At 44.4% G+C, this 15,979-nt stretch overlaps 1 protein-coding gene across 1 annotated transcript in view; it reads left to right on the top strand.

Moving 5' to 3' along the window:
• Positions 1–15,979, top strand: part of FNDC1 (fibronectin type III domain containing 1) — a 130,183-nt gene that overhangs the window by 98,378 nt on the left and 15,826 nt on the right. Inside the window, exons 14-15 of the mRNA XM_050949406.1 lie at positions 1,636–1,866; positions 5,702–5,810. Coding sequence (XP_050805363.1) covers positions 1,636–1,866; positions 5,702–5,810 — 340 coding nt within the window. The remainder of the gene's footprint in view (positions 1–1,635; positions 1,867–5,701; positions 5,811–15,979) is intronic.

Raw genomic sequence — 15,979 nt, 5'->3', positions numbered from 1 at the left:
TCTGTTACTTAAATGACATTCATTAGGGTGACCAGACGTCCTGTTTTGGTTGGGACAGTCCCCTTTTTAAGCCCTGTCCTTGACATCCCAACCTTTTTGGCAAAACTGGGCATTTGTCCCATTTGCTTTTACCAGCTGATCATCAGCTGGCAAGAGCAATGGGACAAGTTGCCCAGTTTTCAAACTGTGGGGTACAGAGGAACATTTGGGTTGGGGGGTGCCCAGTGACACCAGGCAGTTTGGGCCAGTCCTGCGCGGTGTCCTGTTTTTTGCTTTCGGGACATTTGGTCACCCTATCACTAAAAGAACAAGAATCAGTATTTTACTTTCTGTATTCCTTAGGCAAAACTTCAGTGGGGCTCTCAGGGCAAGAACCTGGTTGTGGGTATGTAGGAGAGGGAAGAGTATAAAGAGAGGGGATCCATGCAGGAGACAACTAGAACGGGGCAGGCTGCAACTCCAGGGCCAGCTCCTCAGCTGCTGTACATTGATGTAGTCCCATTGAAGTCAAGCTGAGGATCTGGCCCTCACAATGCAAGAGGGAGGTAGGGGCAGCCTTAGCAGGGGTTCCAGGGTTCAGTTCCACCGACAGAAATCAGGAAACTGTGGGTGCAAAGACACGCTGCTGGGGGAGAAAATACATTCACTCCTTTGCACAAGAAACTCTGTGGCTCCATAGCCTGGGTCTGGCATCACAGTGATGCTGCTCCCGGCCACATCACTGCACGATGCTGTCTGAGTTGCACAACACTACAGAAGCCCAAAAGGCAAAATCTGCCAGAGGGAGCACTGAGGGGGTAATACCCCTGTGTGTCCCTGTCTCTAGGCACCAAGGAGATGGGGGCGTGGTGCTGGACTCATGGTGGGGCCTTGCCTTGCTCTGAGAAGCCAGGTCCCGATGCTGAGCCACTGCCCCCCAGGTGGGGTCTCTCTTGCTGCTATGAGTGCACACACTGAATCAGAAGGCTACATCTGCCACTGGAGGAAAGGGACTATCTAGGGCAGCCACAGGAGCTCCAAACCCAAAGTGGGAAGGTTGTGACATAGGAAGGACCCTGCCTCTACACTGTGGGCCCTTCTGCCACACATCTATGTGTGCGCGCACACACACACACACACACACACTAACTAAACTTTGGCCACCAAAGACAGGTTGTAAGCCTTAATTTTTGAGCAACAGCACTGAGTTAATCAAGAGCCGTCCTCCTGATCCTTTATAACATAGACTGAAATGCACCAGACACAGTTATTCCCCATCTGTTGAAATCCTTAAAATAACATAATTCCCAGTGAATATTTGTCATGCTTACAGTTTCCATGGTGCTCTATTTATATGAAGAATAATAGCACTCCAAGAAGTTTCCAGATAGTTTACAAATTTGAAAGCGTCAGTGAAATGGTAGGAAAATATACAAGATGTACAAGCTGGAAGGTCAGGAAATGAATGTCTAATTTATTTTATTTTAAAAAATAAAATAAAGCCATTTCTGCAAGTGCCCCCCGTTTTGGCCGGGTGTGAGGAATATAAAAAAAAAATTAACCTTGTTTTTTCTCTACAGGAAATTGTCCTTAGCTGTAGTAATCTGCCTGTCTGTACAGACTTAAATAAATGCTGCTTATCACTGTCTCTTCCAGCTCCTTATGTGAGTTATCTCAACAAAGATCCTGCAGCCCCCTGCTCCTTGACAGAGGCATTGGAGCACTTCCAAGTAGAAAGCCTGGATGAAATCATACCCTATAATCTAAAAGAGGGAGAGCTGCGTCCCCAGACAGTCCCTTACAATATCACAGTGGTGGCAGTGGAAGGCTGCCACTCCTTTGTCATAGTGGACTGGACCAAACCCCGACAAGGAGATCTGATAACAGGTATGGTAACAGAACTTTCCAGCCCTGGCTGTCACCCTGGGGATTTTGTTATCCTGGGTGGGGTTCAGGAAATCTATGCAGAAGCCAAATGGGAAGGTTTTTACCTTAATCTGAGCTAATTATTATTGATAACTTTTCAACAATGTTAAGTCTCCATTACCATACAGCTCCCTCAGAAGGAGTTATTAATTGCCTTCTAGTCAGTGAGAAAGAGCTTCTATGTCATCTGTCAACACTGTACCGATTCCACTGATAAGCATACATTAGTCGTGGTCTTTGAAAGGGCTTCACCTTGCCTCTGTTTTTGTGCCTGCGGTTTTGAAGTGCAAATACTTGCGGGTTTATTTTGTAGCACGTAGACTCTAACACTCATCTTGGCAGAAGCACTCAAGGAGTTAGAAGGTTTCAGACCTATAAAATTTCCCACCCCCGCAATATGGGAAGCTGCATTTCAAAATCAGTCTCTTTATTTTCTAGCACCGCCCTCTTCTAAATCTCTGAAATCAGTAGTCACTTTCTCAAGAAGACTAAATGGGTGGTGGAGGGGGGAAGGAGGATGGAAAGTTATGGAAAAATGCAGAACAGTTTTTCTTGTGGTTTGCGGATACTGCATGCCACAATAGCAATATTAATGATCCAGGCCAGAATAAAACTGTTTCTGAATACAAAGAAATATTGTGAAGCTTAGTAGCTGAGTGAAAAGAGAAATTTAAGCTTTTTATATAAATAAAGACAGTTAGACTGAAATGGAGCTGGCTAACTCCTGTGGAACACGTAACCCAAACTATGTTGACTTTATTAGAGTTAAAGTTTGTTCAAATGCCAATCTGACATACTATGGTTGGTGGTTAAACAAATACATTAAACTGGATCTTTTCCACTGTCTTTAGAGCACATTATAGCCTCCCCCCCAAAAAAAGTAAATTGAAATACAAATTTCAAACCTTGCTAAAAAAATTGGTGAGATATGTAGATAACAAAAGTATTTGAGATGATGCAAAACCCACTTGACAGCAGGTCAGATGATTTGGAGTCAGAAACTGACTGCGCTGTTGTATTGGTTTTCACGTTGTTGCTGTTGTTGCTGAATCTCGACCAACTCTTTTGCTGGCAGCCCCTCTGCAGAGGGGCCAAGAAGTGAATGGTCACGAAAACTATGCTAGCCTTATATCGCTGATGCGCCGTGGTGGGGGAAAGCAGGGAAGCTTCCACTGCCAATGCTGTGCCCGGTCAGTGGATAAATAAAGGATTTCATTTTTCAGTGTTTTCTGAACACTGTTCACTTAAAAAATCACCCACAATGTCACTAATTATGCTAATTTCAGAGCAATATGTCACATAAGTAATGTTTGACCATGTCCGATACATCTTTTTGCCTTTCCCATGTTTCATGAAGCACTTGCATCTTGGCACCTTTTTTCTGAAATGACCTGCTGTCTTCCTTTTTACTCTTCCTGCAGCCATGCTTCATATTGTTCATTTCTGTAATATAGCTTGTCATAATGTCTTGATCTGGTCTCTGAGATTGTTAAAGGCACACTTCAAAGGACTTCTAAATAATAAAGCTTATGCTCCCTTTCCCCTCTTTCTGATGAATAAAGAGGGCATGAAAGATTTTTCTGGCTTTTACTCATGAATTTTTGCTGCATACTTTTTAACCAACCTCTTTCATTTGGGATAGAATGAAAAACACATTTTTCTTTATGACTCAGGAAATTTACTCAAAGGGGGAGAGAAATTCTAGATGTTCAAAATCTTTGTTCATGGCCCCAAAGTTACTAGTCATATTTTTTTAACAAGTCCACATAAGCTCTCGCTTTCCCTTTTTTTTCTCTTTCAGCTGGGAGTTGACTGAGCTAGTTCAGTAGAGGATTGATTTTTTTCCCCTCTCACCCCAGCTTGATCAAAATTTCAAGAGAACCCACAGGTGTGCTGGCTTGAAGCCAGAGAGAAAATATGTAATATCGATGCAGAACAGAATGTAAACAGTGTTCAAGGTTGATTAATGTCGCTTGAATCAATGGAGAGAGAAAGCGGAGCTGTGTCACTTTAAAACTGAAAATGTCAGAAATGGATATGCTGCGTGCTTCTCAGACACTTTGCACGTGCTGGTAGCCTGGAACTTGAGTGAGAAGTTGTCTGGTACAGTACCTATTAATTGCAGATCGACTTTAAGGAATGTTGCTTCTCACTATGTGTACAGCATGATATCTACGTATAGTATACTCCCATTTATCTGAAACCCTGTTAGCTAAACCCCTTCTTTGCTGCCCGTGTATTTCATGCTGGGAGGGATTCAGATAACGTGGAGGTTAGCATGATAGAGCAAAGACTGTGAGGAGGAGGAGGATGGTGTCAGCCTGCAGCAGTGCAAGGAGCCATCTTTACTCCTGCTGTCACTGGAGTGAGTGAAAAGGGCAGAGCAGAGACCCTCAACCAGAACTGCAAGGAAGAGGAGGACGAGCCCTCAACCACAGGGGAGGCCACCCAGCTGCTGAATGCCTGAATGGCCCCTGCCCTCTTGTTTATCCAGAGTTCCTATCCCCCATGCTGTTCAGATAATCAGGAATATACTGTATTGGCTAATGGGGATGTTCGGAAATGTTAGTGACTTTAGCCTGGGATTTTCACAGGAGCCCAGGGGAGTTAGGTGGCTGATTCCCATTGAAATTCAATGGAAGTTGAGGCCCTGACTCCCTGAGGCTCCTTTGAAAATGGCAGCCTTGAAGAGGACATCATGGACCTGATTGTATTGCTCCACTTTTACACAGTGTAACTCCATTGATTTCAAGAGAGTCACACTAGCATGAAACTGGAGTCATGCCAAGGAGAATCAGGCCCAGCAGCTGACAGAGTTGAATTATTCTATTTCTGCTGTTTTTCTTAGAGTTTTTTCTTTTTCTGTTTCAAAGCCTGATGCATATTAAATACCAATGCAGAATCTTTACCAATGTTGGAAACTGTTCTTATTCAAATATAGGGCAAAATCTTACTGTCTGATCTGCACTCTGGATCTCTATGGCTTATATTTGCACTTGATCCTCATGCGAAACTCATTGACCTTAATGGGATTTCCATGCAATGTTCTAATGCGGAATGTTCAGTCTGCCCAGTGCAGAGCTGAGATTAGCATTTGCTCCAGAATGAGTGAGCATGAAGCATATAATAGTATTACCTTGTAGAGTGAGTAATAAGTGTGCTCTTGCTCCCATTAAAGTTAATGGGAGTTTTACCATTGACATCGGGAAATAATAGTGGGGAAACAGATTGGTCTCCCTCTGTATAAAATGTTTTCACTGGAGTAATTACCAGCAAGATGTTGGAGCTATACCAAGACTGAGTTTGACACCTCAGGGCAAATGTGCTACATCCACTGAAGTTAGTGGAGCTATACAAATGTACACCAGCTGAGAATCTTCCTCCTCATTTTAAAATGCAACACATTTTAAAGTAAAATAGTGGAGGAAGAAGTTTCAGCCTCACCTTCTACATTATTTTATACTAGTAAATTTGGGTCACAATTGAAGTGTTATTTAAACACAATGGTCCAGTTCATCCCTGGTTTAACTCCATTGACTTCAATGTAGTTACACCGAAGATGAAAGTGGCCTAGTGCAAGCTATGGCTCTGAAAAGAAACAACCAATTTCCTTGGAAAAGTCAACAACTGTATAATTTCAAATAGCACTTTTAAAGAATGCAGAGACATAGAGGGACTGAGAGAATAAAGGGTAGTTTTTGTATAGAATTTGTCAAAGTAGCTAAGCTTCAAAGTATCATTGATTGAAACGTAGAACCCTCATTGACTGATCTGCTTTTCTCTCTTCCATTTGCAGGTTACTTGGTTTACAGTGCATCTTATGATGACTTTATAAGGAACAAGTGGTCAACCAAGACTGCAGGGGCTACTCATTTACCTATTGAGAACCTGAAGCCAAATACAAGGTAATAGTTTGGTGTATTCTTCTTGAATACTGTTGTTAATTTAAAATAATTTCCCCTAGTTTTTAGTCATTTTGGTGGTCGTAGTAGAATTGCACAAATCTGCCAGCAAATCTAGACCAAACAGAACTAATTAAATCAAATTTTAGAAATCAAGCATCTACTTATAAGTACATAAGACATCACATTGTCCTTGGATTGATGAGCAATACATATTAACTATACTGATATGTTTGTCAATATTGGCATAAAAAGACTTCGCCCAGAAATGAACGTGCAGGTTATATACATAATCCAAGCTGCCTGTTCAGGGGGAAAAAAATGAAAGACAGGAGCCTTGCTTGCATCATGCTACACATTGGCTGTATTGGACAAATGGGAGAAGTGAATTATAAAGTCAAGGGCACATGTGCAAGCTTCAGAACATACATGTGAAATATGGTAGGGTTGTGGGTGAGTGTATATTGCTGCCTTATTCACTCCTGGCTGTAGTTCAAGGATTTGCGATAATCTATAAAGCTCTATGGGAGGAATTTTCAAAAATGCCTAAGGGTGCTAGACGCCCAGCTTCCACTGAAGCTCACTGGGAGTTAACATCCATCTCCCTTAGGAAGTTTTGAAAATCTCACCCTACATGATTGGGATTTCATTAGCTGAAAGACCATCTCTCTGTTTGGGGGGCTTGAGCTCATCGACCCTAGGTTTAGCCACCTGGGGGCTGGTGGCAGGGTGTTCAACTCTAGAATTCACTTTCCCTGTCTGTTCACAGTACAAGGCCCCTATGTTTTCTCAAAGGAGTGACTTGAGATGAAATGGTGCTGCAGTAGCGGCACCAGACTAAAGGATGTGTTACAGAGTTCACTTTAACAGGAACATTAAACCTGTATTTTGTAAAGATCTCATTGAAATGGCAAAAACCAAAGCATAGCCTATAAACATGGAGTACTATCTGAACATTTCATGGTGGTTTGAAAAAAAGTGAATTGATACAGAGAAAATAATAAGTGTTCAGAATTATCTACACTGACAGTTTCCCAGTGGCTAATCTCACTTACTTTGTATCTCTGAAGCACCCTGGGACTTGTCCTTTGGCCATATTGTTGCTCTCTGTGTGCTGATTTCTAGAGTATCAGTTAGGCCCAGGCTACACTTAAAAATTAGGTTGATCTAAGTACATCTCAGTGCTGTTTAAAATTTCATGCCCTGAATGCCATGGTTGGATCAACCACACCCCAGGTTTAGCTGCAGCTAGATTGACAGAAGAATTCTTCCACTGACCTAGCTACCACCTCTCACAGAGGTGGATCAACTGCATCCAATGGAAAAAAAACTCTTCTGTTGATATGGAAAATGTCTATAATGCTACAGCAACATAGCTGCAGCGCTGCACTGTGCGACTGTAGCGCTTGTGGCATAGACAGAGCCTTATACATCAGTAGTGTTGGTCTATAATGCATTTTATAACATTGTAGCCATAATGGAAAATATGTGTTCCTAGGTAATCCCACTGAATTTGGTGACAAATCTGTAAATAATTACTCTCTCCAAGGCTGAGTAGATGGGATGGGGAGAGAAAGAGATAGAATGACTCTCTCATCAATGCCCTTGTAATCCAAGGAAAAGTTTTCTGAGCTGTGAAAGAGGGGGCCAGGCATTCAATTCTCACCTCTTTTAACTGATGTTTTAATTCACTGCCTTTATTAATGACGAAGACCATGAACTTCAACCTAGGAGATGGTTAATGAAGAGCTGTTGAACACTCTCCATCCCCATCCATTATTTGAAATAAGTTATCAGACTTAATTATGAGTTTATGTGAGGTCACTGAAGGACTCTAATCCAACAGCTCCAGATTGTATTGACTGCATTACACTGCCTTTCAGAGTGACAAAACCAGTTTTGATTATCCTATTTTTAACCACTATAAACCACACTCCTCTCCCAGCACTAGGAATAGATGGCAGGATTTCTGATCACTGGTATTCTACTGCTGATTAGGAAATAGTGTGTAACGCCCTTGGGAAAGTGTATGTCAAGTCGTACTCCAGCTAGTGCTCTACTAAAGGGCTAACAGTTATTCCTCTAGCAAAACTAGGAAGTGTCTAAACTAGTAATCTAAAATTCATGGGATTCACACCCTGCTCGCAATCTATTTTGGAGGCATGGTATGGTTGTATGTGATTCATGCAGCAAGAAGACCTCTTTAAAACAGATTTTATACTACGATCATCTGTAAATTGAATCACCAAAATACACATTTCAGTCCCTTGTCACACACTTTACTTGAGTAACCCCCACTAGTCAGTGTCCATTGTGCAACCCCCACAGAGCTTCATCCATAGACGATGTAAATCCGTGACAGCTCGCAATTTGCAAACCTGCCTCTTTAGCACAGGCAGGAAAGAGTGATGTTTTTAGTTCTTAAGAACAATGATTCAATCCCTGGTGTTGGTCACGATGGTGGTGGTTGTACACGTAAGTTACTTAGTTTGGCATCTTTGAAGGTTAAGATGTACACTTCATATGGGAAAGGATGGGAGTCCCAGAGGAAAGGGATGTGCAATAGACAGGCTTGCTGGTATAACACAGATATGTGCACCCCACTGCTGCAGCTGCTCCTGGCTGTATCCAATTGCCAGAAGTCCATGAAAGGCTACAGAATGTTCTTCATGGAGGTTCCCTCTGGCTGCCAGGTTATGTCATCACTGCTCAACGTGGAGTGCTGCTCTTGGTGTGCTTACTGTCAGTAACTTTTAAACAAAGCTAAACTGTTATAGACATAAAGAACATCTCAGCCTCTCACGCTCTTCAGATGGGGTCAGCGTTGTCAGGAGCCGCTTCAGTAGCACAGTTTCTCCCTGATTCCCAGGCCGGTGCAACTCAGGGAGTTATCCAGTGAAGTATCCTAAACCTGTATAAAAAAACTAGGAAATCAGCAAAAAAAAACTTCACTTGGCAGCAATGAAGGTTGCAGAAGCACACACCATCCACCCAAACCCTTAAAAGAATACAAATAAGACATTAATGGGAAAGACTTGTGCGTTCCTTTCCACTTTTGTACTGCCTGCACTGTTGTCGATGACCCACACTGTAAGGCTTTCACTTCCATCTCCCAACAGGCACCAAAAAGTAGTATGTACCCCATCTTCATAAACCTGAGCTCTAATGCAAAACATTAATAGTGACTTCAGCAGTTATAAGACAGCATAACTTCCCACATGCATGACATATATGACAGCCAGATGTGCCAATCTGTTGAGAGAATAGATATAAAAAGTCTGTGAGATGACTGTATGGTTTTAGAGGGAGGTATGGCACATGTTATGTCAGTGGATTTCACAGCTGTTTGCTAGACAGAAGTGGAATGTTGAGACTAAGGAATCCTGGGTTCTAGTCCAAGGTTCTGAGGGACGTATGCTCTAGTGGTTACAGACCCTTCTGCCTCAACTCCTGTCAACCTAGATCCCTTCTGCTTCTAGCTCCTCAAGCCTGTCCTTTTCCCACTACCATCTTCCCTCAGCTCCCAGTCTTCAGTCTCCCCACCCTCAGCTCCACATTCTAGTCCCCTTCCAGTTCTTTGTCCCAGTCCCCTTCTTCCCACTTGGCTCCACATCCCAGACCTAGTGCTCCAACTTCCTCTGGCTCCTCATTTCATTATGGCCTTACCTTGGCCCCTTTGTCTCCCCACTCTCTACCCTCCAGGCCTAGGTCCTCACCCTTCTACATTCACGTAAAGCTGCTTCCTTCTCCTCCTCCTCCACACTGCCTGGGCACCAGCAGGGTGAACCCTGAAAGCATCGGAGAGACCATTTTCCTGCTCTCAGGTCCAGTGCACAGCATCAGAGTGGCTCCTGGCTGTCAAGAGCAGCCATTGCAAGGAGAATTTTGCTGAGATGCTGAAGCACTGAGTTGGAGCATGCTCTGTACAGTTGGAATCTTCAGAAGCTCATCCCGTGGCCAAATTTGGACAGTTTTTCACAAGAACAATAAAAGTCCCATCCTAGACAGCAGGGCAAAATCAAGTGCCTTGCAGTGTATATTTCCATAACACTATTCTGAGGCATGGCCTCCATTATGCACTTTGCCGAGGAACTTTGTTTTAACAGATGCATCTAGCGCTTGTAAGTATGGCAAAGGGATCCTTTTCTATAAAAAAAATTGTGTGCCTCAGCCAATATCATTTACATACTCCAAATTCACAAACTGAATTGACAACATATTTTTTGTCTTAAAAATATCTCCATAATTGCTGCGTAGGAAGTACCTATTTGAGAAAACATGAACTGGAGGAAGAAATTAGACTGGAACCTATGTGTTCACATTAGTGTGTGACTTTTATGAGAAATCTCTAATTAAGTAATATATACTGTACACCAATGTTGATACCAGTGCTCAGAATTCCATATGAGAGGCTGTCACATTATGCAAACTAGGGCATATATAGCATATGAATCTGGGATCAACTTCAGACCAAGATTTAAAGCTGTTGTCACACCCTGGGTACCATGGTTGGGAGAACCTTAAACAGCTCAAAATTCTACAGTATCTTAGAAATTTTCAACTTGTTTTCCCATCATCTTAGTGGGAGCAGGATCAGGCTCCATGTGACATGAACAAATAAATCTTAAATCTATATCGGAAGCACAGCCCACCTGTCTTGACTGCTCCTCTTGCTTCCGACTGCCCATCAGCCTTTCACAAAAGATGCTGGGACAAGTCAGTTTTTAGCAGAGTGCTTTCCACTCCAGCTCCCTTTCTGCACTAAAGCACTTTTCTCTGCCTCTGTGATGTCTTGCTCAGTGCACCTAGAACCGTGAGTTGTGTTACTGCTCTGCCACAGCAAGAGTGAGCTTTGCTGCAACTAAGCTATGTGTCAGCCCCCCAACACACCAGCTTGTCTGCCTTGCCAGCATACTCTTCAGGACTCTGCCAGTGCAATCCTTGCCTTGCACGTAACGATCAGTGAACCCCAACTCCTGAGTTCCCCAGAGGTGTCCTTCTCAGTGTCCAGTCCCTCTTACTGGACACTTATAGAAGTTAAGTTTGTACAGCAGCCTGTTAGCTTAGCTGAAGACTATAACTTATTGCAATATAACAGCAGTGAGATGATTTTGTAATAAAACAAGAAATAAGTTTAAGTGCTTTCAAGTGAGAGTGAAAGAGATATGAAAGGGTACAAACAAAAACTCACTTTCTAGTGACTGCAACTTAACTTTAGTAAGTTACAGTCTTTGTCTGAGCAGGTTTCTCACCTACAGGCAGTTCCCAGAGACTTCAGTCCCCTTGGTCGAAGGATCCAACTTTCTCAGATTTTAAGTGCTCTGTCCTCTTGGGTCCCTTGAGTGATAGATGACAAAATGGTTTTATTTCTGCTTATTTTTCCTCAAGTTCCATTGTCTCTGTTTCTGGGCCAGTGAGGCTTCCTGGAAGTACAGCTTCCATCCCCCATGGCTTGATCATTAAGTGGATGTCTCCCACTTGCTAGTTTGATGGCTTTGTTTATCTTGTATGTACATGTATTTCCATTGTTTCTGGCCTCGCTTTGCTCAATTTACATTGGAGACAGGCAAGCTGGTGAAATCCCCATTTTATGGATGGGTAAACTTAGGCACAGAGGTTTATATTCACAAAGAATCTAATTTTTAGGGGCCTAGAAAATCCCTGGGATTCACAAAGCCTGAGTTCGGCGCCTAGGCTCCCAGTCCCCGTACAATGAATGGGGGCGGGGGAGAGAGACACCTCAGAATGGGATTCACAGAAGCCAGCACACTAGGAGTCTCCTTGCCTAAACTAGCTAATGGGAGTTGCCAAGCCGAGGGTATGTGCTAAGCCCTGCCTCTCTCAGAGATAGGGTGGCAGCTCCCTCTGCTTGGAATTCTCAGAAACAAATGCTCCCTTGGGAACTGGCGCTCATGCTGTATTTACAGGAGGCAGGGTGGGAGGAAGAGGAGGAGATGAAGAAAACTTGCCTCATCGCTTTTAGCCAGTGGCTAGGGTACTCACCTGGGAGATGTGAGAACCCTCCCCCTACCCAGTTCAAGTCCCCTGTCTGTCCAAGGGGGAGACGAGATTTGAACATCTCTCAAATGAGTGCTCTAGCCAGCAGGCTATGGGGTATTCTGATGGGAACTCCCTCAGACTCTTGCTGAAGCTGTGGCTAACTAATTAAAAAAGTCATTGGAGCAGGGGGACTGTATTCCCCACATTAGCAGGGGCGGCTCCAGGCCCCAGCATGCCAAGTGCGTGCTTGGGGCGGCAAGTCCTGGGGGGTGCTCTGTCGGCGCCCCAAGCATGGCAGGCAGGCTGCCTCCGGCGGTTTGCCTGCGGTGGGTCCACTGGTCCCATGACTTCGGTCGACCTCCCGCAGGCATGCCCAGTGGACCCTTCACAGGCAAACCGCCGGAGGCAGCCTGCCTGCCGTGCTTGGGGCGGCAAAATCCCTACAGCCGCCCCTGCACATTAGTGCACTCATCACCAGGCTGCAGAGTCAGTCCCTTGCTTGCTCTCTCTCTGGCCCACTGTTGAAGCTGTTGCATTCTGGATAACTAGTGAAAGAATCCCATTGAAGTCATTTGAAGGATCCATTAGCTTCAGTGGGATTCAGATCAGGCCCCTAGTCTTTAAGGCTCCCTCTGCCCTCCTATTTATATGATGTGTGTATGTGTCTGAGATCACTCCATGTGCTCTAGAAGTATAAAACAGAACTGAAACACTGGTGATGTGTTAGTTTCATAACCCTGCAGAGAGTCATGGTAAGGCATTTCCTTTGGGAGTAACTTCAGCAGTTGCCCTTGAACACATCACTTGTTTTGCATTATTCTGTGATGACATATTTCTATAAGGAAATTAATTTTTTACCACATGTATATTCATAGTCAAACATGACCTTGCCTTTCCATCTTGCCTATCCCTGGCAGTGCTCTGAGAGGGTCCTCTCACTGCCTTTCCCCCAAATCATTCCATCGATGAGGAGAAGGGTGGAGCCAGCATGTATTGATGCTCCCCTGAAATCTGCAGGAGTCCAGGCCCCTCTAGTTGCAGTTCCTATGTCCTCACACTGCTTCTGGGATCCCCTGCACCTCCTGTCCCCCAGCAGAAACAGATCTGCTCCCCTAGGCCATGCTGCCATCAAAAGGAAGGTTTCACAGGAAGCTGCAGAGGAGATAATGCAACCTCCAGTTACAGTCATGTTTTTGTTGACTTTTCACAAGGTTTGGGGGGTGATGGGACATGCCCCCATTCTACTGGTAGAAAGGCTAATGAGCACCCCTGCACTCAGGCAGTGCCAGTCAGGTGAACCTGCAGCACATGCTTCACCTGGAGAAAGGGAGCTTAAAAATATAAATCTTGCCACAGGAAAAGGGGGAAGTTTGTCCAGGAGGAGAGGTGACTAGGGAGTGTCTGTGAGCACCAGTAGCAAGAGATACCAGCCTTGGGTAGTGGCTCGCCTCCCCTCCCCTCCCCTGTTTTGGAGGCAGACTGACATTGCAAGAGGCCCTGTAAGGTTGCTCCCAGCCAACAGTCTGTGGTAGGATCTGGAGAGCACTGCCAGGGACCAGAAGTAATGGGACACAAAACGGATCCTGAACTCCTGCTGGGAATAGGAGTGGGGGCTCCTGTAGGGGATCCAGGGGCAAGAAACTGAAAGAGACTATGGGCACGCCCAGGCTGAGGGTTGGCTGGCTGCATGGTTGAGGAACTGCACATCTCCTTTGATGCCATCCCCCCCAAAACTCTTCTATTCCCTTCCCACCTGCAGATCTTCAGCCCTAGGGAGGGCCCTTTGGGGGATCTGGGACAGTGTCAAGCACCGCTGGCGCATTGGAAAGTCTGTGCCTGTGGGAGGGGGACTGTAGTCTTGTTGACAGGGAGTCAGGAAATCTGGGTTTTGTGCTCAGCTCTGCTACAGACATAGACCCTGATACAAAGCCTGCTGAAGTAAATAAGAATCATTCCATTGATTCCAACAGGGTTTGGATCAAGCCTTTGCTATGTGACTTGGGGCAGTTCACTTAGCTGCTGTGGCCTCCGTTTTCCATCTGTGAGTTGAAGATTTACTACACTCCACCTCACAGTCTTTATTCAAGCCTAATTTAATGGTGTCCAGTTTGCAAATTAATTCTAGTTCTGCAGTTTCTCATTGGAGTCTGTTTTTAAAGTTTTTTTTATTGAATAATTGCGACTTTTAGGTCTGTAATTGAGTGACCAGGGAGGTTGAAGTGTTCTCCGACTGGTTTTTTAATGTTATAATTCTTGAGGTCTGATTTGTGTCCATTTATTCTTTTGCGCAGAGACTGTCCGGTTTGGCCAATGTACATGGCAGAGGGGCATTGCTGGCACATGATGGCATATATCACATTGGTAAATGTGCAGGTGAATGAGCCCCTGATCGTATGGCAGATATGCTTAGGTCCTATGATGATGTCCCCTGAATAGATATGTGGACAGAGTTGGCAACAGGCTTTGTTGCAAGGATAGGTTCCTGGGTTAGTGTTTTTGTTCAGTGGTGTGTGGTTTCTGGTGAGTATTTGCTTCAGGTTGGGGGGCTGTCTGTAAGTGAAGACAGGTCTGTCTCCCAAGATCTGTGAGATCTTGGGAGACAGGATAGGTTGTAGATCCTTGATGATGTGCTGGAAAGGTTTTAGTTGGGGGCTGAAGGTGACAGCTAGTGGTGTTCTGTTACTTTCTTTGAGGTCCTGTCCTGGAGTAGGTGACTTCTGTTAGTCTCAAAGGTGCCACAAGCACTCCTAGATTCTCATAGTTCTTCTTTACCCTGGGAACCAGGCTGGAATCCCAGGATTAAAGGAACACATATCAAACTTGTTTTCAGTGTAGTGATAGCCTGAGCTTTAACTCATGTTTTGCCTCAACCTGATTCCCTCATCACATATACAAATTGTAAATGTGCTTTCAGCTCAAGCTAACTGGCTCCTCAGGGGGTGTGGATTGACTCTTGAGTACTGCTGATGCTGGAACTAGTAATGCAGTGGGGATGCACCAGCTGAATTGTAATGACTCATCAACTGTTAATCTAATTGCTCTGTGTAACTCCGGTGCTGTTTCACGTTGTAGTCCCTCTCATTTGAGTGGAGTAACTTGAGTGTACTAACTTGAGCTAACTCTTGCAGTAAATACAAGTCCCCTGGGTGACCTTGTACCCCCACCCACACCCTCTCAGCTGTGCTGAACACTCCTTGGCCACAGTCAGGAAGTGAGGCCTATATTTAAATCACTGGCAAATATTTCCACAATTAAAGGCTTGGGTTAGGAATGAGGAGAAAGCACAGCTTTCCTAAATTCCAGCCTTTCATGTGGCTTTCTTTGCCACAATGTGAATTGCATTTGTGGACATCATGTAGCCATTAATTACATTCAGAACTGTTTGCAGAAAACAAGAGTGGACCAAAAATTGCTGGTTTCTGACCACAGCGAAAGAAAAGAGTCAGATGCAGCAGAGATATAGGGCAGATCCTCCTCTGGTGCAAACTGTCGTAGATAGGGCAGCTGTGAGACTTTATACCAGCTGAGGATCTGCCCCTTGGAGTAGAGAAACCCTTGAAGTCTTCAACATGGATGCAGCATGCTGGTGTGAGGATAACTGAGAACGTGTCAACTTTTGTTAAACTTAGACCTTCCCTTCTTGCTTATAAGGAGAGAAACATGTTTCATACCATAAGCATGACTAGTGGAGGGGAGAATTGGCATCTGATACACTAAATTATCACAAAGGGCTCATGTTAGGCTGAAGAATAGCTTTTTAATCAAGTCATGATTTCTCTTGTTTCAGCCCCATTTATCTTCCTCCTTCTGCTTGTTGGAATGCTCACAGATTTCAAAATATGTAACCAGAGATCACATGGGTGATGCACAGTCATACAGGGTATTGGTATGCTCACACTTCCTCCACCTTCATGAGTCTGCTATTTCTTTGCCGTTTGGGGGTAGGGATTAGATGGGATTCTCTTTCCTTACAAGTCCAGTCAGAGGATGTTTATTGGAAGAGAGGTGTGACAGGACTTGGAGATGAGAGGGGGGCTCCTGTACATAAATGAGAGAAGTGTTGTGGGAGAGAGGACAAGGAAACAAATGTTGTTCTTTGGAATCACACCCAGGCTGCATTCTGAGTTTACTATGTGACCCTTTGTATTGTGCAGGCAATGGAAAAGTAGGGA

This window comes from Gopherus flavomarginatus, chromosome 4, assembly GCF_025201925.1.
Source record: "Gopherus flavomarginatus isolate rGopFla2 chromosome 4, rGopFla2.mat.asm, whole genome shotgun sequence".
NCBI classification, from domain to species: domain Eukaryota; kingdom Metazoa; phylum Chordata; order Testudines; family Testudinidae; genus Gopherus; species Gopherus flavomarginatus.
Note: the sequence above shows the minus strand (reverse complement) of the source record. Positions and strands in the feature narration are given on the sequence as shown.